The 26,999-nt window shown below is 37.3% G+C and overlaps 1 protein-coding gene across 1 annotated transcript in view; it reads right to left on the reverse strand.

The window, feature by feature from the left end:
- The window catches only part of LOC133249164 (transmembrane protease serine 11F-like), a 138,663-nt gene that overhangs the window by 29,621 nt on the left and 82,043 nt on the right, over positions 1 to 26,999 (reverse strand). Inside the window, exons 2-3 of the mRNA XM_061419232.1 lie at positions 9,355 to 9,506; positions 6,018 to 6,136 (exon numbers count right to left, since the gene is read on the reverse strand). Of these exons, the coding sequence (XP_061275216.1) occupies positions 6,018 to 6,136; positions 9,355 to 9,506 (271 nt within the window). The remainder of the gene's footprint in view (positions 1 to 6,017; positions 6,137 to 9,354; positions 9,507 to 26,999) is intronic.

Below are 26,999 nucleotides of genomic sequence, written 5' to 3' on the forward strand. Positions count from 1 at the left end.
GGACATCACTTAGTGACTTCACTTTACTTTACTTTACTCCTTGGAAGTAAAGTTATGACCAACCTAGACTGCATATTAAAAAGCAGAGACATTACTTTGCCAACAAAGGTCCATCTAATCAAGGCTACAGTTTTTCCTGTAGTCATGTATGGATGTGAGAGTTGGACTATAAAGAAAGCTGAGCACCAAAGAATTGATGCTTTTGAAATGTGGTGTTGGAGAAGACTCTTGAGAGTCCCTTGGACTGCAAGGAGATCCAACCAGTCCATCCTAAAAGAGGTCAGTTCTGAGTGTTCATTGGAAGGACTGATGTTGAAACTGAAACTCAAATACTTTGGCCACCTGATACGAAGAGCTGACTCATTGGAAAAGACCCTGATCCTTGAAAAGATTGAAGGCAGGACGGAGAAGGGTGTGACAGAGGATGAGATGGTTGGATGGCATCACCGACTCAATGGGCATGAGTTTGGGTAAACTCTGGGCGTTGGCAATGGACAGGGAGGCTTGTTGAGCTGCAGTCCATTTGGTCGCAGAGTGGACACTACTGAGGGACTGAACTGAAACCTAGGAACAGATTACTAGAGGGTACTTCATTTTAAACAAGATAATGACTAAGCCCATTTGTTGTGGTTCAGTCACTAAGTCATATCCAACTCTTTGCTAGCCCATGGAGTACAGTAGCCCAGGCTTCCCTCTCCTTCACTGTCTTCAGCAGATTGCTCAAATTCATGTCCATTGAGTTGATGATGTTATCTCACCATCTCATCCTCTGTTGCCCCCTTCTCCTCCTGCCCTTAATCTGGTAAAATGAAAATAAAACATTTTCCTTAAAATCAGACACAAACTGTTGTCCTTGATGTGACTCCAGGATCAAAATTAAAATAGCATAATTGAAAAAATACGTGTGGCTCTGACTAAAAGTACACCCAGAGCTTGTGTCTTCCCTCTGGCTGGGAACTACATGCAGATTAGGTCTTTATGGAAGATTAGTAGTTACTGGTGAGAACTAGGAAATCCCTTTCTGGGTCCACCCATGAAGGTAATCAGACAAGTTCTGCAGATACCCTGCTTCTTTCAGGGGAAAAGCTACCAGCAGAGGACAAACACACACACACACACACACACACACACACCCCAACCAAACAAAAAAACACTCCCCTCCCAAACCACACTAGACTGCTTTCCTCTCCAAGGAAGCTTTCTGCTAGCTCAAAGAGATGTTTACTTCCTCTGAACCCCTAAAATACTGATTGTTTGAGTCACATATTTGACTATTATATTTTGCAATGTGGCAGCTCTAGTATTATCATTTCAATCTTGTAAACTCTTATATGTCATATCATTTCCTACATAAATTTTCTTTTTCTATTATTATCCATGTCTAAACTTCCACATACAAACAATATTATACACTCCAAATAAGGAAGTAACTGTACTATGTAGACCTTGGCATTTTTCATTAGCTCACACAAAGGAGGTACACAATAACATTTTCATAAATTCATTGATTCTCCAGCTATGGTTAATCTTAATCAGTGTCACGAAGAAAAAAAAATGCTGACTTTTGCAGTGCTTCAAGACTCTTTCCTTATATCCCATTGTTTCCTTTTTTTTTTTTTTCTCATTAATTTGTTCATTCAGAACAATTGGCTAGAGTATCCTATATTTCAGGTACTGTGACAATACTGGATAAAGAGTAGGAATAAAAAGCTGTGGTCCCTGGGCTCATAGAATAGAGAGATAGCCAGTAATAAATAAATAGTTAAATACAAAGGCAGGAATTTGCTGGTGGTCCAGAGGTTAGAACTCCATACTCTCACTGCTAAGGGCTTATGTTCAATCTTCATCAGAGAATTAAAATGCCACAAGCTGTGGAGTGGCCCCCACCAAAAGGTAACTAAAACAGTAAGGTAATACAGGATAATGGCTGAGGGTCTATAATTACTTCCAGAAAGGTAACATGATACATGAAGGATACATGAAGGATCAGAAGGATCAGAAGAAGTAAGCAACAGAAAGAGTAGAATCAGGGGGCAGTTCCAGATAGAAGGAAAAAAATGTGTAGGTAATCTCAAAGAATTGATGCTTTTGAACTGTGGTGTTGGAGAAGACTTTTGAGAATCCAACAAGGAGATTCAACTAGTCTATCCTAGAGGAAATCAGTCCTGAATATTCATTGGAAGGACTGATGTTGAAGCTGAAACTCCAATACTTTGGCCATCTGATATGAAGAACTGACTCATTCGAAAAGACCTTGATGCTGGGAATGACTGAAGGCAGGAGGAAGGGCATGACAGAGGATGAGATAGTTGGATGACATCACTGACTCAATGGACATGAGTTTGAGTAAGCTCTGGGAGTTGGTGATGAACAGGGAATCCTGGCATACTGCAGTCCATGGGGTCACAAAGAGCCGGACATGACTGAGTGATTGAACTGAACTGAATCTCAAAGAAGACCATTATGGTCAGAGAATAGTGAGCAAGGAGGAGAATGTAAGAGTTGGAGAAATAGTCAGAACCTCTGGGTACTAGATGCCAGCAGCTTTCCTCCTCCCAGTGTGACAACAAAAAAAATGTCTCCAAGATTGCAAAATATCTTAGGGAAACATAAGTGCCCATAATTGGAAATCACTGGACCAGACTGTGGATCAAGGCAACTCAACCACAAAGGGAGTCTCTCTGCTCTAAAAGCCCCAGGAGAGACTCAGCACTTGGAAATAATACATGCGAAAAAGAAGACAGAGTTAAAAGAGGTTATAAAAGCTTGTCACATTTGTATACACTGGTAAAAACCAGTTTTAAAGAATGCACTTTGAAAAGATATCCATTAACAGTGACCAAAAACAAATAAACCCCATATACACATAAAACCAAACAACAACAAAACAGTCATTTAGGATTAAATTTAACTGAGATATACCAGACACTTAAGAAAATTATTTTAAAGCTCTATTGAAATACAGCAAATAAGTATAAATAAATGGTGTCAATTATTTCTCTAGATTTCTAGATTTGGAGCACACTAATCAAAACCCCAATATGAGGGGATGTGAGTGTGTGTGTGTGTGTGTGTGTGTGTGTGTTTACAGGTATATGAAATAAAAAGGACAAGAAAAACTACAGTATACCTGAAGGAGATGATGATAAATCCAGGTATATGGGTTGAATGTTGGCCCCCTAAAGATATATTTGACTCTGGGAACATGTAAATGTGCCCTGACTTGGCAAAGAGTCTTTGCAGATGTAATTAAGGATATCAAGATGAGACCATTGTGTAGACATCATCCAGGAACACTTTGAATCCAATGATAAGTATTCTTTTCAGAGTAGAGAAACAAAGAAACCCAGAGAAGGCCAGGTGAAAATGGAGACAGAGATCAAGGTCATGTAGTCACATGACAAGGAATGCCTGAAGCTACCAGAAGTTGGAAGAGGCAAAGAGGAACTCTTCTCTAGAGACTTCCAAGGCTGCTGACATCTGGATTTTAAGATTTCTGGTCTCCATAACTGTGAGGGAATAAATTTCTGTTGTTTCAAGTCATTAGTTTTTTGTAATTTGCTACAGCAGTCCTAGGAAATTAATACAACATGTATCAACACATTGTCAAACTGTAGAGGTTAAAGTATCATGGTACTGACCCAGTGAAAAACAAGCTGATGGATGGAACAGATTAGAGATCCCAGCAACATTCCATATCATATATGGAAACTTGAATTGTGGTGGAAATGACATGGCAGATCAACCAGGAAAGGACAGACTATTCAATTAGTGGTGCTAAAACAATTGTTTGTTCACACAGGGGGAAAGAACAAAATTAAACCCCTAAATCAACCATACTACCACTGCTATTAGTCATGCAATAGCTGAGACAGGGAAGCAAACTAGGTGTTCATTGATGAATAAATGAATAAAGAAGAAGTGGCATATATGCAATGGTATATTATTCAGACATAAACAAGAATGAAATCTTGCCATTTTTGATAATTTACTGATGGACCTTGAAGGCTTTATGCTAAATGAAGTAGGTCAGACAGAGAAAGATAAATACCATATGATCTCACTGATATAGAATCTAAACAAACAAGCAAAAAACACAAATTCATATCTAGAGAACAGATTGGTGGTTTCCAGGAGTGAGAGATGAGAGTTAGGTAAAATGGGCTGAGGTGGTCAAAAGGTTCAAACTTCCAGTTATAAAATAAATAAGTTATTTGGGATATAATGTATAACATGGTGACTATATCTACTAAGACTTCATTGTATATTTGAAAGTTGCTAAGAGAGTAAATCTTAAAAGTTCTCATCATAAGAAGAAAAATTACTACTACCTGTAGTGTTGCAAGTTAACTATACTTATGGTGGCGGTCCTTCTCAATTTATACAAATATCAACAATGATGTTGTACATCTGAAACTAATATAATGTTATATATCAATTATATTTCAATTAAAAATAAAAAATCTAAATAAAGCCACCTACCAATAAAATTAAAAAAGAACTGTGGCAACAAAACTGTAAAAACACTGTCCTATTTAAATGCAAAACTCTATTTAAATAGGTACGAAAAATAAACCAGTGTTTGTTTACAACATTTAGAATGGAACTACATATAATTGAGCTATATAAGAATAAATAGCCAAATAAAATGCAAATACTTTCCTATGTTGTTAACAATTAAGAGAAAGGAGAGTACAATTAAGAGTGGGAGTGCTAAAGTCCTCCTCCTTTAATTAAGAGAGTCTGTTTGACATATGGTAATGTATATGTTTCAATGCTATTCTCTCAAGTCATCCCACCCTGTCCTTCTCCCAGTGTGTCCAAAAGTCTGTTCTTTATGTCTGTGTCTCCTTTGCTGCCCTGCACATAGGATCACTGGTACTATCTTTCTAGATTCCATATATATGAGTTAATATATGATATTTATCTTTCTATTTCTGACTTACTTCACTAAGTATAATAGGCTTTAGGTTCATCCACTACATTAGAACTGACTCAAATGTGCTCCTTTTTATAGCTGGGTAATATTCCATGGTGTATATGTACTACAAGTTCCTTATCCATTCATCTGCCAGAAGGATGGGGTAGGTGGGGAGTTTTGAGGGGGATTCAGGATGGAGGGTCACATGTATGCCAATGGCAGATTCATGTTGATGTATGGCAGAAGCCATCACAATATTGTAATGTAATTATCTTCTAATTTAAATAAATAAGGAAATAAAAAAGAAAGATAGTGTCTATAGCTAACCATAAAAACTATACTAATTAAGTCCCCTTTCTATAGACCCCTTACTTCCTTAGAATAACTCTCATGACTTTAAATTATACTCTAGTCTAACGCTGTGGGTTTTGCTAAAGAAATCTATAGTCTCCAAAGACATGTTTTTTATTAAACAAAAATAGACTCTTTTATTTGACTTTCTGCTATAACAGGCAAGGATTTTGCTTGCCTGATATACTTTAAAAAATTAGAAATGCCTTGATAATTGCCTAGGTTTTCAAGGAAAGCCAAAATAATTGAGGGACACAACTAAATTTGAGGTTCATAAGAATCATAGGCACACAGTCTTGTATGTGACCCTTTATGTGTTTCAAAAGCAAAATCACAAAATGATGAGGCAAAGCATCACAATCCTATATTCTTATGTTGAAGGAAAAGTTTAAGGAAAATGAACCAAGAAAGAAAATTAACAGTTTAAAAACTGATCTTTTTTTTAAACATAGAAATTTAAATTCAAACATAACTTAAACTGAGAATACCTGTTTCAACCAACAATTTCCTCAGATGTTAAATAATTGCCTACTCTAATCTACATACGTTTAATGGCATATGACATTACTCTAAATATTTTACATACATTAAGTTATTTAATCTTCACAACCATATGACCTAGTATATTATCCTCATTTTATAGAAGAAGAAACTGAGCCATGGAGCAATTATGTTCCTATAACAATCACATTCAATGTCAGGCAGAGAAACATTCATAAACTTTCAAAATTTCTATTGGGCTTACCATTCTCTCAATCTGATGACTCCTTTCTATAAATTGTTTTGAGGTTCTTATTCCATAACATTCTCTATATTTTATATTTGTAGCTTTAAAAGAGGCAAGATAGTAGAATGACTTATCATCTGAAAGGTAAAAATAAACAAAAGATCCATGCTTAGATGTGATCAATTGCTTGTTCCCTTCCCCTATGAAATAGATTTACAACAACACAGCTTATTTCTTCTTAGCATTATACAATTAGTCATAGTCATTTTTAAAAATATTGTGTAATTTTTATCATCGCATCCAGCTAAAATAGAGTGTACTTTCAGAACACCCATTTATAGTGTCTATGCATATAAAATTTTTCACACAATTAGATGCACAACATACACAACAATGAAAATTCAAACACTGAAAACAATTGCTGACATTCATATAATAAAAATTACCATTTTCCTTAAAGAATTGTAATATAGGTATATTATAACTAACTGCATTATGAAGCTATATCGAATGGGCGATCACTTTTTTCTATGCTACTGACAAGTTTACTTAAATACAAACCAGTATTTTAAATTTGCATTTTCTTTTTGCCCATGCAGGCATCAATTCTCTGTAATGGACTCCTAACAAACCACTGTAGCTTTTGTTGTCAAGGGCAAAACAGTTGTTATATCTAACATCATGTTTCTTTTGGTCTTTTTCAAAAATCATCTTGATTTCTTAGCAGACTTAATCATATTCCTTGAAAGTTTGTCTTTGGCTTTATGAAGCCATCTTCTGGTTTTCCCCCTTGCTCTTACTTTGGAGAACTCTCTAGTTCTGTCCTTTGTTGTTGCTGTGTAGTTGCCAAGTCATGTCCGACTCTTTTGCAGCTCAGCAGACTGCAGCCCTCCAGGCTCCTCTGTCCATGGGGTTATCCAGGCAAGAACACTGGAGTGGGTTACCATTTCCTTCTTCAAGGGATCTTCCTGACCCAGGGATTTAACCCATGTCTCCTGCATTGGCAGGCAGATTTTTTACCACTGAGCCACCAGGGAAGCCCACTTCTATCCTTAACCAGGGTCATTTACCTCTTTTTAGATTCAAACCTTGCTTCATATTCTCTGTTTTCTATCTTCTTAACAACTTACTCGTCTATACATTCACCCAAAATATGGCTTAATTCTCATTTGTAATATCCCATTTTTCAGTCTTAAGATCTATGAATGCAACTTATTAATATCTTTTGAATCCCTTATCCTATCCAGAAGAGTTATATCCTTAATTCAGATCCTCATCAACCACCCAGCTAATGTCTATCCAAAACAAAATGACCTTTCTATTAAAAAAAGTACTCTGTCTAGATTCTCTATCTTAAATTCTGTCATTACAATCTACTTCATGACCCAGACTGGAATTTTTAAAGTAAACTTTGATCTCTTCCTATTAATCAACAGATTCTGAAAATTTTATCTCCTGAATTTTAAAACTTCATGATCTTTTCACAAACTCTATTGTCATTAGTGCTGTAGTTCATTTCCTCATCATTTATTGTCTGGAAAATGTAACAAATTTCTAACTAGTACCCTGCCTCATGTTCTGTTTTCCTCAGTTCTATTCCCCACATAGCAGCAGAAAAATCTTTTTAAATTGCAAATTTGACAATATCACTTCTCCAGTTAAAACACCTTCATTTTTCTCCATTGCCAATGGGGAAGGAGTCACAGCACTTTACTATGATCTACAAAGGTTTTCCTTGACCTAGGTCCTGCTTACCTCTTGAGCATATTTTTTGCCACATTCCCTTAATAATTTCTGTTGAAACTATAGCAGACTGCTTATATTTGTCTGCATTCACCACACAGTCTTCTTAAAATTTTTCTTACATTATCCCTTTCACCTTTTTATAGACCACTCCACTGAATTGTAGGAGCTTCAGCTTCAGCATCAGTTCTTCCAATGAATAGTCAGGGTTGATTTCCTTTAGGACTGACTGGTTGGATGTCCTTGCAGTCCAAGAACTTACCACTGTATTAATTTCCTATTGCTGCTGTGACCAGTGACCACCAATTTAGGTCAAAAGTCTGAAATGAGTTTTACAGGGCTCAAATTAAGACCTGTTTGTGTGTCTGTTTGTTTTTCTGGAGGATCTAAGGGGTGAATCTTTTTCCTTGCCTTTTTTGGCTCCTAGAGGGATCCTCGTTCCTTAGCCTGTGGTTATACATCACATTGTTTTCCTCTTCCCTGCTTCTATTGTCATATAGCCTTCTTCCTTCTTTGGGCTTTTTGCCTGTCCTTTATAAGGATACTGGGATTACATTTAGGGCCCATCCAGAAAATCCAGAATAACGGCTCTTCAAAATCCTTGAAGCAATCACATCTGGAAAGTCCCTTTTGCCATATGAGGTAACACTCATTAGTTACAAAGGTTAAGACACAGATGTATTGGGGTGTGGGGACATTATTCAGCCTAACACAACTTCTATGATATTTTTAAAATACCTTTTCCCCATTATTTATATTATTCCTTTACTTTTTTATTTCTTGAACACATGAAATATTGAAGATGAACTGCATTCTAAACACAAAAGATATTAACAAGAAAGACATAGAGGTTAATGTAGGTTATTTTTTATTATATGAGTTTAAGAAATGAATATGATCAATCCCCCAATAAAGTAGGTAAGCTAGTAAACTGAGCACATTGGACAATAATTCATCCCCACTTGGGAATTCTTTCAAATGTGGTTTTATTGTTATGGGTCATACAATTCTGTAAAATTTTTGACAAAGTCTCAGTCATATGTGATTATAAATACACATACCAAAGACAAAGGTAAATGACTTTGGTTGATTTTCATTTGGTTTAAATGTGGTACTGACTCTCTATTTTTTCACCTAAGGTAGAATAATTCTGAGTTTTTTCTTCTTCCTTCAGTCATAAAACAATGTCTTTTTTCTTTCAAAAATAATGTTTAATCTTTAGCCCTTTAAAGATATTTTTCATGTAATTTTCTCATATTATTAGTTTTTCTTAGAGCACCTCATTGACATATTGATTTTGAAAAATATATACATTACACTCAACACATGATATGATTTGTTTTTATTCTAAAGATAATGTTTTCATTCTTTTTTAAAAAAATATGTATTTGTTTTCAATTGTCTTTGTAATAATGTAAATATATTGCAAGCATCACTGGATGGAAATATGAAACATAGGACTCAATATTGGGGCAAACTATAATTTAACATCAGTAAAAGATTAATAATTAAAATGCTAATAGCATGCAAATGGAATTTTTATATGACTGAGAATTTCAAGATATTAAGTCATGGAGCACTGAGGCAATAGAAATGTGACCTGTATACTTACCCTCAACAACAAAATGAGTAACAATACCAATGGCAATTCCTATGATCGCTATGATTGCCAGTGTGAAAAGAGATAGACTTATAGGGCCCCAGCATTGCTGTCTTCTTTGATATTCAACTTGTGGGTAATTAGCTTGTGAACATTCAAGTGGTCTGTGATAATGGAAAGAAAAACAGTAAGGTAAAAAAAAAAAATTGTAGTACAGTTCTATTCCAAGTTCATGTGTGATATAATTCTGTGAAAAGAGTTTCTACTGCTAATTCACAATAAGATACTTAGATTTTGATAGGAACACCAGGTTTTGTTTACCCTCCCCCAGCACCTCAATCCCTGTATGTTTTAATTAAAGCTCTACTGATGTTGTGGTGAAGGGAGGGCATCTCCCCTCTATATTTTGTCAAACATATTGGCAATAATGTTTGGGTGGTGAAGTACAAAGGCTCATGTAATAAGAAGGTAATTTATCGATAACATTTTAATATTTTAAAAAGAAACTTTTAGCAACAAAGTTGTATAATAATCTCACTGGTATCTCTTGATTAAAAATAAAAGGTTTTAATATGTATACTTTTCAATGACCTTAAACTTTTTATTAATTCCTTATTTTAAAAATAACAACACAATGGAGAAAAGATAGTTTTTTCAATAAGTGGTGCTGGGAAAACTGGACAACCATGTATAAAAGAATGAAATTAGAACACTTCCTAACACCATACACAAAGATAAACTTGAAATGGATTAAAGACCTAAATAGAAGACCAGAAACTATAAAACTCTTAGAGGAAAATATAGGCAGAACACCCTTTGACATAAATCAGGGCAAGATCTTCTATGACCCACCTCCTAGAGGAATGGAAATAAAAACAAAAATAAACAAACAGGACAAATTAAACTTAAAACCTTTTGCACAGTAAAGAAAATCATAAATAAGATGAAAATACAGCCCTTAGAATGGGAGAAAATAATTGCAAATGAAGCAATTGACAAAACATACAAGCAGTAGATACAACTCAATATCAGAAAGAAAAAAAAAAGGCAGCCCAATCAAAAAATGAGAAGAAGACCTAAACAGACATTTCTCCAAAGAACTCATCCAGGTAGCTAATAAACAGATGAAAAGATGTATAACATCAGTAATTATAAGAGAAATGCAAGTCAAAACTACAATGAGGTACCACCTCACACTGGTAGGAATGGCCATCATCAAGTATCTACAAACAAAAAATGCTGGAGAGAGTATGGATAAAAGGAAACTCTCTTGCACTGTTGGTGGGAATATAAATTTATATAGCCACTATTGAGAATAGTATGGAGATCCCTTAAAAGAAAACCAGGAATAAAACTGCCATATTATCCAGGAATCCCACTACTAGGCATACACCCTGAGGAAACCAAAATTTAAAAAGGTACATGTACCCCAATGTTCATTGCAGCACTATTTACAATAGTCAGGACATGGAAGAAGCCCCAGATGTTCATCAACAGATGAATGGATGAGAAAATGTGATACATATATACAATGGAATATTAAAAGGAAAGAAATTGAGTCAGTTTTAGTAAAGTGGATGAATCTAGAGCCTGTTATACAGAGTGAAGCAAGTCAGAAAGAGAAAAACAAATATCATATATTAATGCACATATGTGGAATCTAGAAAAATGATACTGATGAACTTATTTGTAGAGCAGCAACAGAGACGCTGACATAAACAGACTTGTGGACACAGTGGGGGAAGGAATGGCTGGGATGAATTGAGACAGTAGCATTGAAACATATACATTACCATATGTAAAATAGCCAGTGGGAATTTGCTCTTTGGTTCAGAGAGTTCAATCCCATGCTCTGTGACAACTTAGAGGGATGTGATGGGGTGGGAGGTGGGAGGGAGGTTGAAGCGGGGTAGACAGATGTATCCCTATGGTTGATTCATGTTGATATATGCCAGAAACCAACAAAACCTTGCAAAGCAATTATCCTCCAATTAAAATAAAGTTTTTTTAAAGAGTAACAACATTGCTCTTGAAGTCCTGACTACAGTTCTTCCCATTTTTATTAGTGAAACCACAAATTGCAAGTTATACTTGATAAGAGTTCAGTCACTACAAAAACTCTTCATTTCCATTTTACACTTGTTGTTGTTGCTCAGTCGCTAAGTTGTGTCTGACTCTTTGTGACCCCATGGACCACAGCATGCCAGCCTTGCTTTCCTTCAATATCTCCCAGAATTTGCTCAAACTCATGAACCTTGAGATGGTGATGCCATCCACCAATCTCATCCTCTGTTGCTCCCTTCTGCCCTCAATCTTTCCCAGCATCTGGGTCTTTTCCAGTGAGTCAGCTCTTTACATCAGGTGGCCAAAGTATTGGAGTTTCAGCTTCAATATCAGTCCTCCAATGAAAATTCAGGGTTGATTTTCTTTAGAATTGACAGGTTTGATCTCCTTACTGTCCAAGGAACTCTTATGAGTCTTCAGCACCAGAATTCAAAAGCATCAATTCTTTGGTCCTCAGCCTTCTTTATGGTCCAACTCTCACATCTGCACATCACTATTGGAAAAACCATAGCTTTGACTATATGGACTTTTGTCAGAAAAGTGACGTCTCTGCTTTTTAATGCGGTGTCTAAGTTCGTCATAGATTTCCTTCCAAGGAGCAAGCTTCTTTTAATTTTGTGGCTGCTGTCAACTTCTGCAGTTTTTTTGGAGCCCAAGAAAATAAAATCTGTCACTGCTCCCACATTTTCCCCTTCTATTTGCTATGATAGGACCAGATGCCATGAGCTTAGTATTTTGAATGTGGAGTTTTAAGCCAGATTTCACTCTCCTCTTTCACCCTCATCCAGTCTCTGTATTTCCTCTTCACTTTCTGCCATTGAAAGTGAAAGTTAGTCACACAGTTGTGTCCAACTCTTTGAAAACCCATGGACTGTAGCCTACCTGGTTCTTTGTCCATGGAATTCTCCAGGCAAAACTACTGGAGTGGGTTGTCATTTCCTTCTCTGATTTCTGCCCTTAGAGTGGTATCATCTGCAAATGTGAGGTTGTTGATATTTCTCTCAGCATTTTTGATTCTGGGTTTCCCTAATGATACAGTTGGTAAAGAATCTGCCTGCAGTGCAGGAGACCCAGGTTTGATCCCTGGGTTGGGAAGATCCCCTTAAGAAGGCAATGGTAACCTAAACTAATACTCTTGCCTGGAGAATTCCACGGACAGAGGAGACAGACAGGCTACAGTCCATGGGATCGTAAAGAGTCAGACACGACTGTGTGACTAACTTTGATTTTTTCACTTTCAACCTTGATGGCAACTTGTGATTCATCCAGCCCAAAATTTCATATGATGTTCTCTGCATAGATGTTAAATACTCAGGGTGAAAATATACAATCTTGATGTACTCCATTCTCAATTTTGAACTAGTCAGTTCCATGTCCGGTTTTAATTATTGCTACTTGACCTGCATACAGGTTTCTCAGGAGACAGACAAGGGGGTCTGGTATTCCCATCTCTTTAAGAATTTTCCACAGTTCGTTGTGATCCACACAGTCAAGAGCTTTCCCATAGTCAATGAAACAGAAGTAGATGTTTTTCTGGAATTCTCTTGCTTTCTCTATGATCCAATGAATGTTGACAATTTGATCTCTGGTTCTTTTGCCTTTTCTAAATCCAGCTTGCACATTTGGAAGTTTTCCGTTGATTAGATTGAAGGATTTTGAACATCATCTTTTTGACATCTGCTGCTACTGCTAAGTCACTTCAGTCGTGTCCGACTCTGTGCGACCCCATAGATGGCAGCCCACTAGGCTCCCCTGTCCCTGGGATTCTCCAGGCAAGAACACTGGAGTGGGTTGCCATTTCCTTCTCCAATGCATGAAAGTGAAAAGTGAAAATGAAGTCGCTCAGTCGTCCCCAACTCTTAGCGCCACCAAGGACTGCAGCCTACCAGGCTCCTCTGTCCATGGGATTTTCCAGGCAAGAGTACTGGAGTGGGGTGCCATTGCCTTCTCCGTTTGACATCTGAAGGGAGCACAACTGTGTGGTAGCTTGAATACTCTTTGGCATTTCCCTTCTTTGGGATTGGAATGAACACTGACATTTTCCAGTCCTATGGCCACTGCTGTTTTCCAAATTTGCTGACACATTGAGTGCAGCAGTTTAACTGCATCCTCTTTTAGGATTTGAAATACCTCAGCTAGAATTCCATCACCTCCACTAGCTTTGTTCATAGTAATGTTTTTTAAGACCCACTTGGCTTCACACTCCAGGATGTCTGACTCTAGGTGAGTGACCACACCATCATGGCTATATGAGACATTAAGATCTTTTTTGTATAGTTCTTCTGTGTATTCTTGCCACATCTTCTTAATATCTCCTGCTTCTCTTAGGTCCTTACCATTTCTATCCTTCTTCATGCCCATCCTTGCATGAAATGTTCTCTTTTTTATCTCAAATTTTCTTGAATATATCTCTAGTCTTTCCCATTCTGTTTTTTTCCATCTAATTCTTTGCATTGTTCACTTAAGAAGGCTTTCTGATCTCTCTTTGCTATTCTCTGGTACTCTACATTCAGTTGGGTATATCTTTTCCTTTCTCCCTTGCCTTTCATGTTTCCTCTTTTCTGGGTATTTGTAAAGCCTTCTCAGAAAATCTCTTTGCCTTTTTACATTTCTTTTCTTTTGAGATGTTTTTGGACACCACTTCCTGTACAGTGGTACAAACCTCCATCTATAGTTCTTCAGGCACTCTGTCTCCAGACCTAATCCCTTGAATCTATTCCTCACCTCCAGTGTATAATCATAAGGGATTTGATTTAGGTCATACCTGAAGGGCCTAGTGATTTCCCCTACTTTCTTCAATTTAAGTCTGAATTTTGCAATAAGTTCATGATCTGAGCCATAGTTAGCTCCAAGTCTTGTTTTTTTGCTGAGTGTATAGAGCGTCTATCTCTTTGGTTGCAAAGAACATAATCAGTCTGATTTCAGTATTGACCATCTGGAGATGTCCATGTGTAGAGTCGTTTCTTGGGTTGTTGGAAAAGGCTGTTTGCTATGCCCAATGTATTCTTTTGACAAAACTCTGTTAGCTTTTGCCCTGTCTCATTTTGTCTCTTACCTATCCCAACTCATGTATTACCTGTCCACCCAAAATACCTTAAGTAATTTAAATTATCTTTCTCCAGCTTGAGAGCTTGTATTTATTTGCTTTATATTCTGAATCCCCAAATAGGATTCAATATTTAATATTTTACAAGTGAGATATTTTGGAACAGTTTTTATGTTTTTAATTTTATCTTTAAAATTTAATCTTAATGTATTTGAACTTAAATCCTTTAAATGAGATGATCTTGAGAACATTCTTGAAATTATTCTAGAGCCCAAGAGGTATAAAAATTTTAAAATATGTATGGATGAATGGATAAGAAAGCTATGGTACATATACACAATGGAGTATTACTCAGCCACTAAAAAGAATAAATTTGAATCAGTTTTAATGAGGTGGATGAAACTGGAGCCTATTATACAGAGTGAAGTAAGCCAGAAAGAAAAACACCAATACGGTATACTAAAGTATATATATGGAATTTAGAAAGATGCTAAAAATAACCCTGTGTACGAGACAGCAAAAGAGACACTGATGTATAGAACAGTCTTATGGACTCTGTTTCAGAGAGAGAGGGTGGGAAGATTTGGGAGAATGGCATTGAAACATGTACAATATCATGCATGAAACGAGTCCCTAGTCCAGGTTTGGTGCATGATACTGGATGCTTGGGTCTGGTGCACTGGGACAACCCAGAGGGGTGGTATGGGGAGGGAGGAGGGAGGAGGGTTCAGGATGGGGAACACATGTATGCCTGTGGCGGATTCATTTTGATGTTTGGCAAAACTAATACAATTATGTAAAGTTTAAAAATAAAATAAAATAAAAAAATGTATTTAGGATGCTCATATTATAAATGAGGACACAGACATGGAAACAAGTAATCAATAGACAGTATGAACTATGCCAAAATAAAATTTAGTACAAGAAGAGAAAGCAACCTCTTAGAGTGCTGTGTCAGGGAGTTTTATCAAGAAAGAAACATGTTTAAAACTTTGATAAAAGTTGTCCAGGAATAAAAGAGAAGAAGGGAACAGAGGAAAAAAATATTATGTGTAAAAAATAAAAACAAAAAACACTAGGGAGGTGAAACAGCATTTTGCAATAATAATTATACTGGGAAAATACATACATAAAATATGAATTTTGCCCTTAAACAATTATGTCTTCCAAAGTATATCCATTATGGCAAGTCTTTCACAGCACTATTGTACTCAAAAGAGGACATGGTAAGGCTGGAGGGTTGGACCAGCTCATGAGGAGTCTTATAATCCAAAGTAAAGAGCTTGAAATTGATTCTGTCGAAGGTGAGGTGAGGAAATAATAAAAGTTTTAGTTAGGCTGAGAATTTAGAATAATCACAGAGGTATGAATGAAATTTACAGCAAGAGTGCAGATGGAAAGACCAGTGTAGATGTCATTTTGAAGGTCCAGGAGAAAGGGTGATGGCTTGTACTAAGGCTGAAGCAGTAAGTAGGGTGGAGAGGAGGAAATGGATTTTGCTCTAGTCCTTGAGCTTTGTTGATTTCTTAGCTGTGAGCCAAAGAAAAGATTAATGGCTCCCTTGTTTCTATGATTGTGCCTCCGGCAAGATGAGGAAAATTAAATGAAGAGAAAATGTTTCCAACGTAGACATGCTGCTGCTGCTGCTGCTAAGTCACTTAGTCGTGTCCTACTCTGTGCGACCCCCATAGAGGGCAGCCCACCAGGCTTCCCCATCCCTGGGATTTTTCAGGCAAGAACACCGGAGTGGGTTGCCATTTCCTTCTCCAATGCATGAAAGTGAAAAGTGAAAGGGAAGTTGCTCAGTCGTGTCCGACTCCTAGCGACCCCATGGACATAAATGTTGTTAATAATGAGCAGTGTATGTTCCTCATATTTGGTCTCAAATGGGAAATATCCAGTTTGCATTTTCTCTTTGACTCATTTTATTTTAATTTTGTCACTAACACCTGTTTGTATGACTCTAATAAAAGTATTAAAGTTGATATCACACAGCCCAGAAACAATTTAAAAAAAAGTTACTTCTGTCTCCACCTAAGTAATATATTCCTTCTCATTCATAACTGAAATCTCCAGCTCCAAAATCTATGACATTAAGTATTCTCAATTGTTTAGTTATAGATATTTTGTTTGCTGCAGTTTAAAAAAATTCTCACTTCCTTTTCCTGTAAGTTTTGTCAGTTTGGTTTTAGTACTCTGAGCCCTTCAGAAAGCAAGAAATGACAAAAATCAAATTTATGGGGATGATGTTATTAATCATGATATTACATCATGATAACTCTATCTTATAAAGGAGATTTTTTTTTATCATGGCAATATTTAATTTTAAAATGAGTTTTGTTTGGTAATCAGCTATTCTCAGTCTGTTACAGCTGGAATATAGACTTTTTGTCTCACTTGGAAGCCTAAATTTTTACCAAATGCTCATTTCCATGTTTTGAAGTAGAGCCGGAGGGAGCATTATGCAGACACCAGATAATTATAAAGGAAGTGGTTTACCCTAATAGAGAAAAATAAGGTGGTAAAAACCAAACAAAGCATTCAGGAAATTTAAAGTTTATCAGCTAGACTGCTGTGAAATGTTTGTATGAGCATAATATACAAAATGCATTCAAGGCAATTTTAAGTGTTCAATGAACTTTGAGAACTTGGCTATGATAAAGTGGATTTTTTCAAAATGTATAACTGGTTCAAACTTTGAAAAAATATTGCTTTATTTTAGTTACATTTAAATTCCATTTACATTATTCCCATATGTTTATTCTGATTTGTAGATTACAGTGATTTATTCATCGAATGTGATTCAGACAATAAAGGGAACTTTTTACTTCTTTAATAGTGCCTAGTATTTGATCTGTTTAAAAGAGAATTAAGCCTAAGTTTGTCCTTTAAAAAAAATAAATTAAAATGAACAAAATACAGGAACTAAAGCCTTTTGGTAACTTAAACAGAAATAAAACTTGAGTGGTTACACAAATGAAGTATGTATGGAAACAGCACTAGAAAAAGTATGACATTCAGCATAAGAAATCTAAGGTTCAAGTCTTTGGTCATATATTGATCCTTTTATCTTGATGCTCTGATTCTAAGAATCCCTTGTCTATCAAGTTAAAGTGATGATATCCATCCCCCCCCCATTTTAATGTGGTTGTATTTTAAGAAAGTATATATGAGATATTTCCTAATTCTGAAGAACTATATGAATAGAAATTGTCAGAAACCAGAAGCTTTTTTGAGAAAAGTGAAAGTGAAATCACTCAGTTGTGTCCGACTCTTTGAGATCCCCTGGACTGGAGCCTACCACGCTCCTCCATTCATGGGCTTCTCCAGGCAAGAATACTGTAGTGTGTTGCCATTTCCATCTCCAGGGGAGCTTACCAACCCAGGGATCGAACCCAGGTCTCCCACATTGCAGGCAGATGCTTTACCCTCTGAGCCACAATAATAGACTACTCTAATACTCTGCAACTAATGCTAATAATACCTAGCATAATTCCTGACATAAATGTCGCTGCTCTTGGATGAATGAATGAATGATGAATGAAAGAATTTCAGTCTAGGTCCTACATCCAGAAAAATCACTTGCGTATAAAAGCTAAACAATTCTAAAATGTGTTATTATCAATACTTACCAAACAATCATATTACAAACACTATGTTTTAGGCACTAATCATTATTGAATACACAGTAAATAAAATGAAAACACATTATCCTTGCTGTCATAGTGTTTGTAGTCTACAAGAGAGGAAAGATAAAATTAGTAAGCATAGAGATCCTTAAAAGTAGGGACAAGAGCTTAGAAGAAGTTGAATAAGATATCTGTGGTTGAAAATAAGATTTTATAGATTAAGTTGGGAGAGAGGGAGTACTTGAAAAAAGTAATGGAGTCTTTTGTGTGAAAGTTATATTAATGCTGGGATGAAGTGCGAGGAGAACATGTAGAATTGTTGCAAGTCCTTCAGGCAGATAAAACGTGTGTGAAGAGCTTGCATTAGAAAATAATTTGGGTGTTTGGAATTGGTAATTAAAAAATATTATGAATAAGAAGTTATAAACCAATGAACATTGCTTGGCTTAAAATGTTGTTAATATTAATAGAAACATTTTGGTTTCTTTAGCATAAGAAATTTCTTCTATATTACTACAGAGATAGCTCCTATTTGTATTTCTCCTTTGTCTAAGCATATGCTGCTATTTCATTCCTATGACTTACTCACAGACCAAGAGAGGTCTGTTAAAAAAAGTCAGTCTTACACCTTTCTCTCTAAACAGTCTCACAAATGTTTTGATCAAGAGAGCAAATATAAAATCTATGACTGCCCCCTCCAAAATGCAGCTGTGTAGATTAGAAATTAAGCCTGAGAGTTATATCCTTTTTTAGAGACAGGTTCTTTAATGATAAGTGCTATAATCATACTTAAACAGGTGAGAGAATTTGCCCCTTCCCAATCACTACTTGCAACGAGCTCTGTAATTAGTATATCAAAAATAGCTGATAATTGGACATATGACAAATAATTATTGAGAAGCCTACAGCTAGTTCAGTCTTGAAATTTTCAGTTTGTTTAAGCAATTGAAACAGATGCTTTTCCACAGTTTCCTTTACAGAACTTTTCTTAAAATGGAGACTCTTAAGAAAAATTTGATTGGGGTTCTAACTAGTTTAAATAGCACTGTGCAGAAGTAGGCCACTTTCATTATATATTACATTAAATAACATGGATCTCATGCCTCCCAGTTGATCCTCATTGCTTATCTATTTTACGTATAGTAGTTTATATCTTTTAATAATAATATACTCCTAACCTCTCACTCCTTTCTTCTCCCCTTTGGTAATATAAGTTTTTTTCTTGTATGTCAAAACAACTAAGCAGATAGGGTTTTTTTATGTTAGGCAGACAGGAGCAATTGTTGTATGAGTAAGATGTATCCCCAGTTTCTCAAGCCTCAATGTGCTATGCTGTGCTCAGTCACTAAGTTGTGTCTGACTCTTTGTGATCCCATTGACTATAGCCTGCCAGGCTCCTCTGTCCACGGGATTTTCCAGGCAAGAATATTGGAGTGAGTTGTCATCTCCTTCTCCAGGGGTTCTTCTGGACCCAGGGATCCAGCCAACCCATGTCTCCTAAATTGGCAGGCGGATTCTTTACCACTGAGCTACCATAGAATAAGTTATTCAAAAGTCAGTGAAATATGGAACTACATTTATGAGTCATAGTATTTTGACCAGACTAAAGAGCAATGAGTTACAAATAAGTCATGACAAAAAAGATTTGTAAAATAACCAATTAATGGATTGTACAAGTCACAAGAGAACACTCCTGATAAGAGATGAACCAGCTTGTTACTGAAATATCATTATTGGCACTACTTTTCCCATTTCTAGACTTCACAATATAGTTGGTATGTGTGTGCTCATGTGCACACGTATGTGCTTGATTTTCTAAGATTATTTCACCAGCTGCTGCTGCTGCTAAGTCGCTTCAGTTGTGTCTGACTCTGTGCGACCCCATAGACAGCAGCCCACCAGGCTCCGCCGTCCCTGGGATTTCACCAGAGGCATTAATATATTGTTGAATAATTGTGTGTTGCTTTCGCGTTGATTGACTACTTCTCAGCTTCTCTGAACTCATTGTATATATTGCTTTCCAGGGCAATATATATGTGAGATATATATACACTTATATTAAAAATGATATATATATGAGACATATTATACATACATAATATATATATATCTCACACATAAATCATGTTTAACTTTTTTATAATACACATACTTCAGATCTATGTACTACAGTACTTTATGGATTCAGATGCAAAGGTTCTCGAAAGCTTTGTAAACTTGGGTATTATCAATATCTACTGTCTCTAATGGAGAAGGCAATGGCACCCCACTCCAGTACTCTTGCCTGGAAAATCCCATGGACGGAGGAGCCTGGTAGGCTGCAGACCATGGGGTCATGAAGAGTCGGACACGACTGAGTGACTTCACTTTCATTTTTCACTTTCATGCATTGGAGAAGGAAATGGCAACCCACTCCAGTGTTCTTGCCTGGAGAATCCCAGGGACGGGGGGCCTGGTGGGCCACCGTCTATGGGGTCGCACAGAGTCGGACACGAATGAAGCGACTTAGCAGCAGCAGCAGCAGCACTGTCTCTAAACTCCAAATAGATTAGAAGGTTTCCTAGTACTTTTCTCTCCCACAGTCTTGCTATGAGTATTAAGTTCATGGTAAAGGTCCTAAAACTATTTGTTAATAATAAGATAATCACTTATTCATGTTAAATATGTCAGGTGTTGCCAGGCAAAACTCTGGTAGTACTGAACTTGGAACATACCCAGAGCCACATGACACATGATCAGGTCAGTAGGGTTGTCACATGCCCTTTCGTTATACTTGTTTCAATTCTATTTAAGAAACTTTTATTACATGCCTAATATATTCCAGCCACTGGGTGGGGATACAAAAATTTAAAAACAAAACAAGGACACAGACTTGGTATTCAAGGGGCTTATGGTAGAGTAGAAAGACATAATAAAATCAACAGAGTGTCATAGGAAAATAATAGATTTTACCAAGTATTGTAATTAGGAAATGGAGAATTGACTAATAAAAGTTGTTTGGGAAAAGAATAGAAATAGATATAGGTAAGACTTCTCAGAAAATATGACAGTTGGGTCAACCCTTGAGGGATACAGGAAGTTCCTCAGCATGTGATACAGGTTAAACATATCCTTCCCTTTTTACTCCTTGCTTACAAGCAGAACAAATTCTCATGATCATATTCTCATTATTCTTTTAAAACAGAAATATGACCATAGAATTTATTTGGAAGTCAAAGAAAACTACGTGATTAATAGCATTTTCCACTACTACTGAAAAGAAAATTTGTTGAAATTGACAAAAGAGAACAATTCACAGAAGATGAGAAGTGGAAAGAGTTTAAGAAAATCTGGGGAACCATTTTGATAGTTTAAACAGTCTAATTTACTTCAGCTATGGCAGTGCAGTTCTCTTCGAGAGATTTCTTTCTATGGGAGGACTGTTAATAACACTGGAAAACATGTCAGAAACATTGGCAAAATGATGTGTAGTTAAAAACAGGAGCTGATTGGATTGCTGCATCACTTAAATGATCCGGCTATCTAGGTAGTGATGACACTGGCATTTTCATGACAGGGCAAAATCTGTCTCAAACTTGATAAAAATTCCAAAGACAAAAGTCACAAATCAAAGGGTGATGGAAAGAAATGTGCTTGGTTTTGTCCGAAAGACACATGCCATATTCTGTAAATGCCACGGTAATAAGTGACTGCAGAAGCACAAGGAGCTGGCAAAGTGGGGAGAAACTGGGGGAATTTCAAGTATGAGTTAGTCATCAAGATTAACTTCCCCACCAGCCAGATACGACTGGCTTGGCAGGCAATGGAGGAGGGCAAAGTTGCAGAGTGTGGGCAGAAATTGCATAGCATCGTAACCCTTTGCTGCAATGTGTGCTCTGTATATGGGGGGAAGGGAGGAGGAGGCAGGATGCTAGTCTTATTAAATCCTATTTATATAGTATAATACAATATAAAAGCATGTGAGATATGTCAGGATATCACAAAAATGTCATATGTTTTACAAAGATTCCTTAAAATAAATGTTTAAGACCTATAAGTTCTAGAGCCAGCCTAAGATCTATTCCCCTTTATACCTGACCTTCAAAATCATGATTGCCATCTTATAAGCACCCAGAAGCAACCTCCTCCCATGCTATAATATCAGCAAGTTCAGACATACCTCTGAAAGCAGCTATATAAACAACAATATTTACTAATTTAATTTAATTGCTTATGCTACAAATATGAGCAACATTTCTATGGTTTCCCTGTGTCCTTCAAAGATATGCCAGAGAATACACAGACTGAGGTGGGAATTCAGTCCTGCTCCTGCCAGGGATGAAGGTGGGAGCCCAGAGTGCCTTTTTCCTGCCTGAAAATGGGCAGCAATGGGAGGCCAGGCGCTGAGCAGTCTGAAGGGGCAGAGATAACTCAGAGATGGTTGTTAGAAGTCTGAGAATGTAACTGCAGGAGCGCATCTGTGCTCTCAAGCCCTGTGTCAGGAGTCGGAAATGGTTACTACAAAAATTGCCTTAGAATGATCACATTTTTCCCCTCAGGAAGACTTATGGCTACTATGACTATCAAGCACACTGCTAATAAGACACCTTTGATTTTATTCATTAACTCACCACATTTTCATTGAGTATTGACTTATTTCAGACACTATTTTAGATAGTAGGAATATAGTAGGACTGAGTATATCTTCTCTGCCTTCATGTCCCCAGGTGGGAAGGCGAAACAGTGAGCAATAAATCAATCTACTCATAAATGCAAGTGCCAGGTAAGAGGAGAGTGAATGAACAGGGATGCAGCAGGATTAAACAGGTTAGCGGAGACGTCTCAGCAGAAGTGACATCTAAGTGGAGATATGAATAAAGTGCAGGATGGAATCATTCAGATATCATGGGAGAAAGTATGGCAAGCAAAGGAAATGGTAAGTACAAGTGTCATGAAGTGAGGGAGACTTGGGGTATTTGCAGAAGAGCCACAGTGTCATTAAGGCCACAGGGCAGTGAACAAGGAGAAGCAGGGGGAAAGATGAGGTTGAAGAGGGTCTTAGTGCCAGTTTATAATCTCTAAGGCCATAAGGAACTCTTTATGTTATTCTGAATAAGAAAGAAAGACATTATAGAATATTGATGTGTGGAATGCCATGATTGTTTCAAAGAATCACTGTGTGAAGAATACTCTGATGGGGGATGGGGGTAACATGAAGGGTAGAAGCAGGGAAACTGGTTAGGGGACTACCACAGTGGTTCACGTGAGAGATGATCGTGGCTTGGACTGACACATTAGCAGTGAGGAGATCAGAATTTATAATTAGATTCAGAATGTATTTTGAAAGAAGAGCTGACAGAATGCTGATGAACTGGTCATAGAATGTGAAAGAAAGAGGTTAGGAAGATTGCAACACATTTTTGCCTGGGGAACAAAACATTTTGCAGGCCATGAGACCTCTTTCTCAAAGTAATGCTTATTTGAACTCTGATGTGTAGCACTGATTTAAAACAGAGCTGTTTCTAGGATGCAGAGGGCATACAGAACTCTCATTCAGTTCAGTCCTTCAGTTGTGTCCGACTCTTTGTGACCCCATGAATGCAGAACGCCAGGCCTCCCTGTCCATCACCACCTCCCGGAGTTCACTCAGATTCATGTCCATCAAGTCGGTGATGCCATCCAGTCATCTTGTCCTCTATCGTCCCTTCTCCCACCCTCAGTCTTTCCCAGAATCAAGGTCTTTTCCAATAAGTCAACTCTTCGAATGAGGTGGCCAAAGTATTGGAGTTTCAGCTTCAGCATCATTCCTTCCAATGAACACCCAGGACTGATCTCCTTAAGGATGGACGGGTTGGATCTCCTTGAAGTCCAGGGGGCTCTCAAGAGTCTTCTATAACACCACAGTTCAAAGCCATCAATTTTATGGGGCTCAGCTTTCTTCACAGTCCAACTCTCACATCCATACATGACTACTGAAAAAACCATAGGCTTGACTAGACGGACCTTTGTTGGCAAAGTAATGTCTCTGCTTTTGAATATGCTATCTAAATTTATCATAACTTTTCTTCCAAGGAGTAAGCGTCTTTTAATTTCATGATTTCAATCACCATCTGCAGTGATTTTGGAGCCCCCCAAAATAAAGTCTGACACTGTTTCCCCATCTATTTGCCATGAAGTGATGGGACCAGATGCCATGAACTTCATTTTCTGAATGTTGAGCTTTAAGCCAACTTTTTCACTCTCCTCTTTCACTCTCATCAAGAGGCTTTTTAGTTCCTCTTCACTTTCTGACGTAAGGATGGTGTCATCTGCATATCTGAGGTTATTGATATTTCTCCCGGCAATCTTGATTCCAGCTTGTGCTTCTTCCAGTCCAGCATTTCTCATGATGTACTCTGCATATAAGTTAAATAAGCAGGGTGACAATATACAGCCTTGACGTACTCCTTTTCCTATTTGGAACCAGTCTGTTGTTCCATGTCCAGTTCTAACTGTTGCTTCCTGACCTGAATATAGGTTTCTCAAGAAGCAGGTCAGGTGGTCTGGTATTCCCATCTATTTCACAATTTTAAACAGTTTATTGTGATCCAAACAGTCAAAATCTTTGGCATAGTCAGTAAAGCAGAAATAGAACTCTCTTGCTTTTTGATGATCCAGCGGATGTTGGCAATTTGTTCTCTGGTTCCTTTGCCTTTTCTAAAACCAGCTTGAACATCTGGAAGTCCACAGTTCATGTATTGCTGAAGCCTGGCTTGGAGAATTTTGAGCATTACTTTACTAGCATGTGAGATGAGTGCAATTGTGCAGTAGTTTGAGCATTCTTTGGCATTGCCTTTCTTTGGGATTGGAATGAAAACTGACCTTTTCCAGTCCTGTGCCCACTGCTGAGTTTTCCAAAATTGCTGGCGTATTGAGTACAGCACTTTCACAGTGTCACCTTTTAGGATTTGAAATAGCTCAACTGGAATTCTATCACCTCCACTAGCTTTGTTTGTAGTGATGCTTTCTAAGGCCCACTTGACTTCACATTCCAGGATGTCTGGCTCTAGGTCAGTGATCACACCATCGTGATTATCTTGGTCATGAAGATCTTTTTTGTACAGTTCTTCTGTGTATTCTTGCCACCTCTTCTTAATATCTTCTGCTTCTGTTAGGTCCATACCATTTCTCTCCTTTATTGAGCCCATCTTTTCATAAAATGTTCCCTTGGTATCTCTAATTTTCTTGCAGAGATCTCTATTCTTTCCCATTCTGTTGTTTTCCTCTATTTCTTTGCTTTGATTGCTGAGGAAGGCTTTCTTATCTCTCCTTGCTATTCCTTGGAACTCTGCATTCAGATGCTTGTATCTTTCCTTTTCTCCTTTGCTTTTCGCTTCTCTTCTTTTCACAGCTATTTGTAATGCCTCCCCAGACAGCCATTTTGATTTTTTGCATTTCTTTTCCGTGGAGATGGTCTTGATCCCTGTCTCCTGTACAATGTCACGAACCTCTGTCCATAGTTCATCAGGCACTCTGTCTATCAGATCTAGGCCCTAAATCTATTTCTCACTTCCACTGTATAATCATAAGGGATTTGATTTAGGTCATACCTGAATGGTCTAGTGGTTTTCCCTACTTTCTTCAATTTAAGTCTGAATTTGGCAATAAGGAGTTCATGATCTGAGCCACAGTCAGCTCCCGGTCTTGTTTTTGCTGACTGTATAGAGCTTCTCCATCTTTGGCTGCAAAGGTCTTCATAGAACCATTCAACTTCAGCTTCTTCAGTGTTACTGGTTGGGGCATAGGCTTGGATTACTGCGATACTGAATGGTTTGCCTTGAAAACGAACAGAGATCATTCTGTCGTTTTTGAGATTGCATCCAAGTACTGCATTTCAGACTCTTTTTTGACCATGATGGCTACTCCACTTCTTCTAAGGGATTCCTGCCCACAGTAGTAGATATAATGGTATAGAACTCTACCAGTACATAATTTCCCCACTAGGCACAGGCGTAGGAATTAACTTCTGACTTTCATGATGACACACAAATTTTTTTAATATAACCCTAAATGTCTCACATGATGGAGTCCTTGGCATCCTGATCTGTCACACAGCCCCTTCTCATCTCTAACATCTAAGTCTCCAGCCTTTACCTGCCATAAATCTAGAGGACACCTTATCACTTTTAAAGTGTCCCTCTCTACCATCTTTCCAATGTATGAAAATCCTGGGCAGGCTTTGATCTGTAAGAAAGGAACCAGCAAGGTGAGCAGTAGATATAAACATGAGCCGTGTATTCCCTCCATGTCCCAGGGCCTCAGAAGAGGAAGGAAAGGCTGGGATCTAGAGAAGTCATCTTTAATAGAGGGACCTGCTTCCTGAGACTGGTTGCAGATACAAATGTATTTTTAAGTCTGGGAGTAGGGATATGAATATGCGTTTCTTGATTTTCCCCAGGAATCCATATGAAAGCTTGGAATTCATAGTTAAGCATAACTTATAATGAACCAGCTCAGTCAACAATACTACAATGTCCTGTATTATGTCACTACTATACTGTAAAGTCGATCAGCATATTCTTGAAACACTTCCTCCCTAATTTTCTGAGGAAATTTCTTTCACCTTTGAATAAACTGATGGTGATTTTTAGAAACGCATCCCTAAACTTTATATCCATTATGCTGGTTATATTTCCTCAGGATTAGACAAAATGGATCTAATCCTTCTGCCACATGCAATTCATTCAACAAGTTCTTATTGAGCACCTACTGTGCCCAGTGCAGTTACAGACACTGGGGTATTTGCTGATGAATACATCTAGGTCCTTGTTGTGACATAAAATCACGTGAACCTTTCCAGTGCTTTCTACCAGTGGGCCAAATCTTTTTACTGCTTTGGGAAAACAATGAAACATGTTAAGAAAGTATTTCTCATCATCTCTCAGTACCTGAGAAATGTT

Source organism: Bos javanicus, chromosome 6 (genome assembly GCF_032452875.1).
Source record: "Bos javanicus breed banteng chromosome 6, ARS-OSU_banteng_1.0, whole genome shotgun sequence".
NCBI classification, from domain to species: Eukaryota; Metazoa; Chordata; class Mammalia; order Artiodactyla; family Bovidae; genus Bos; species Bos javanicus.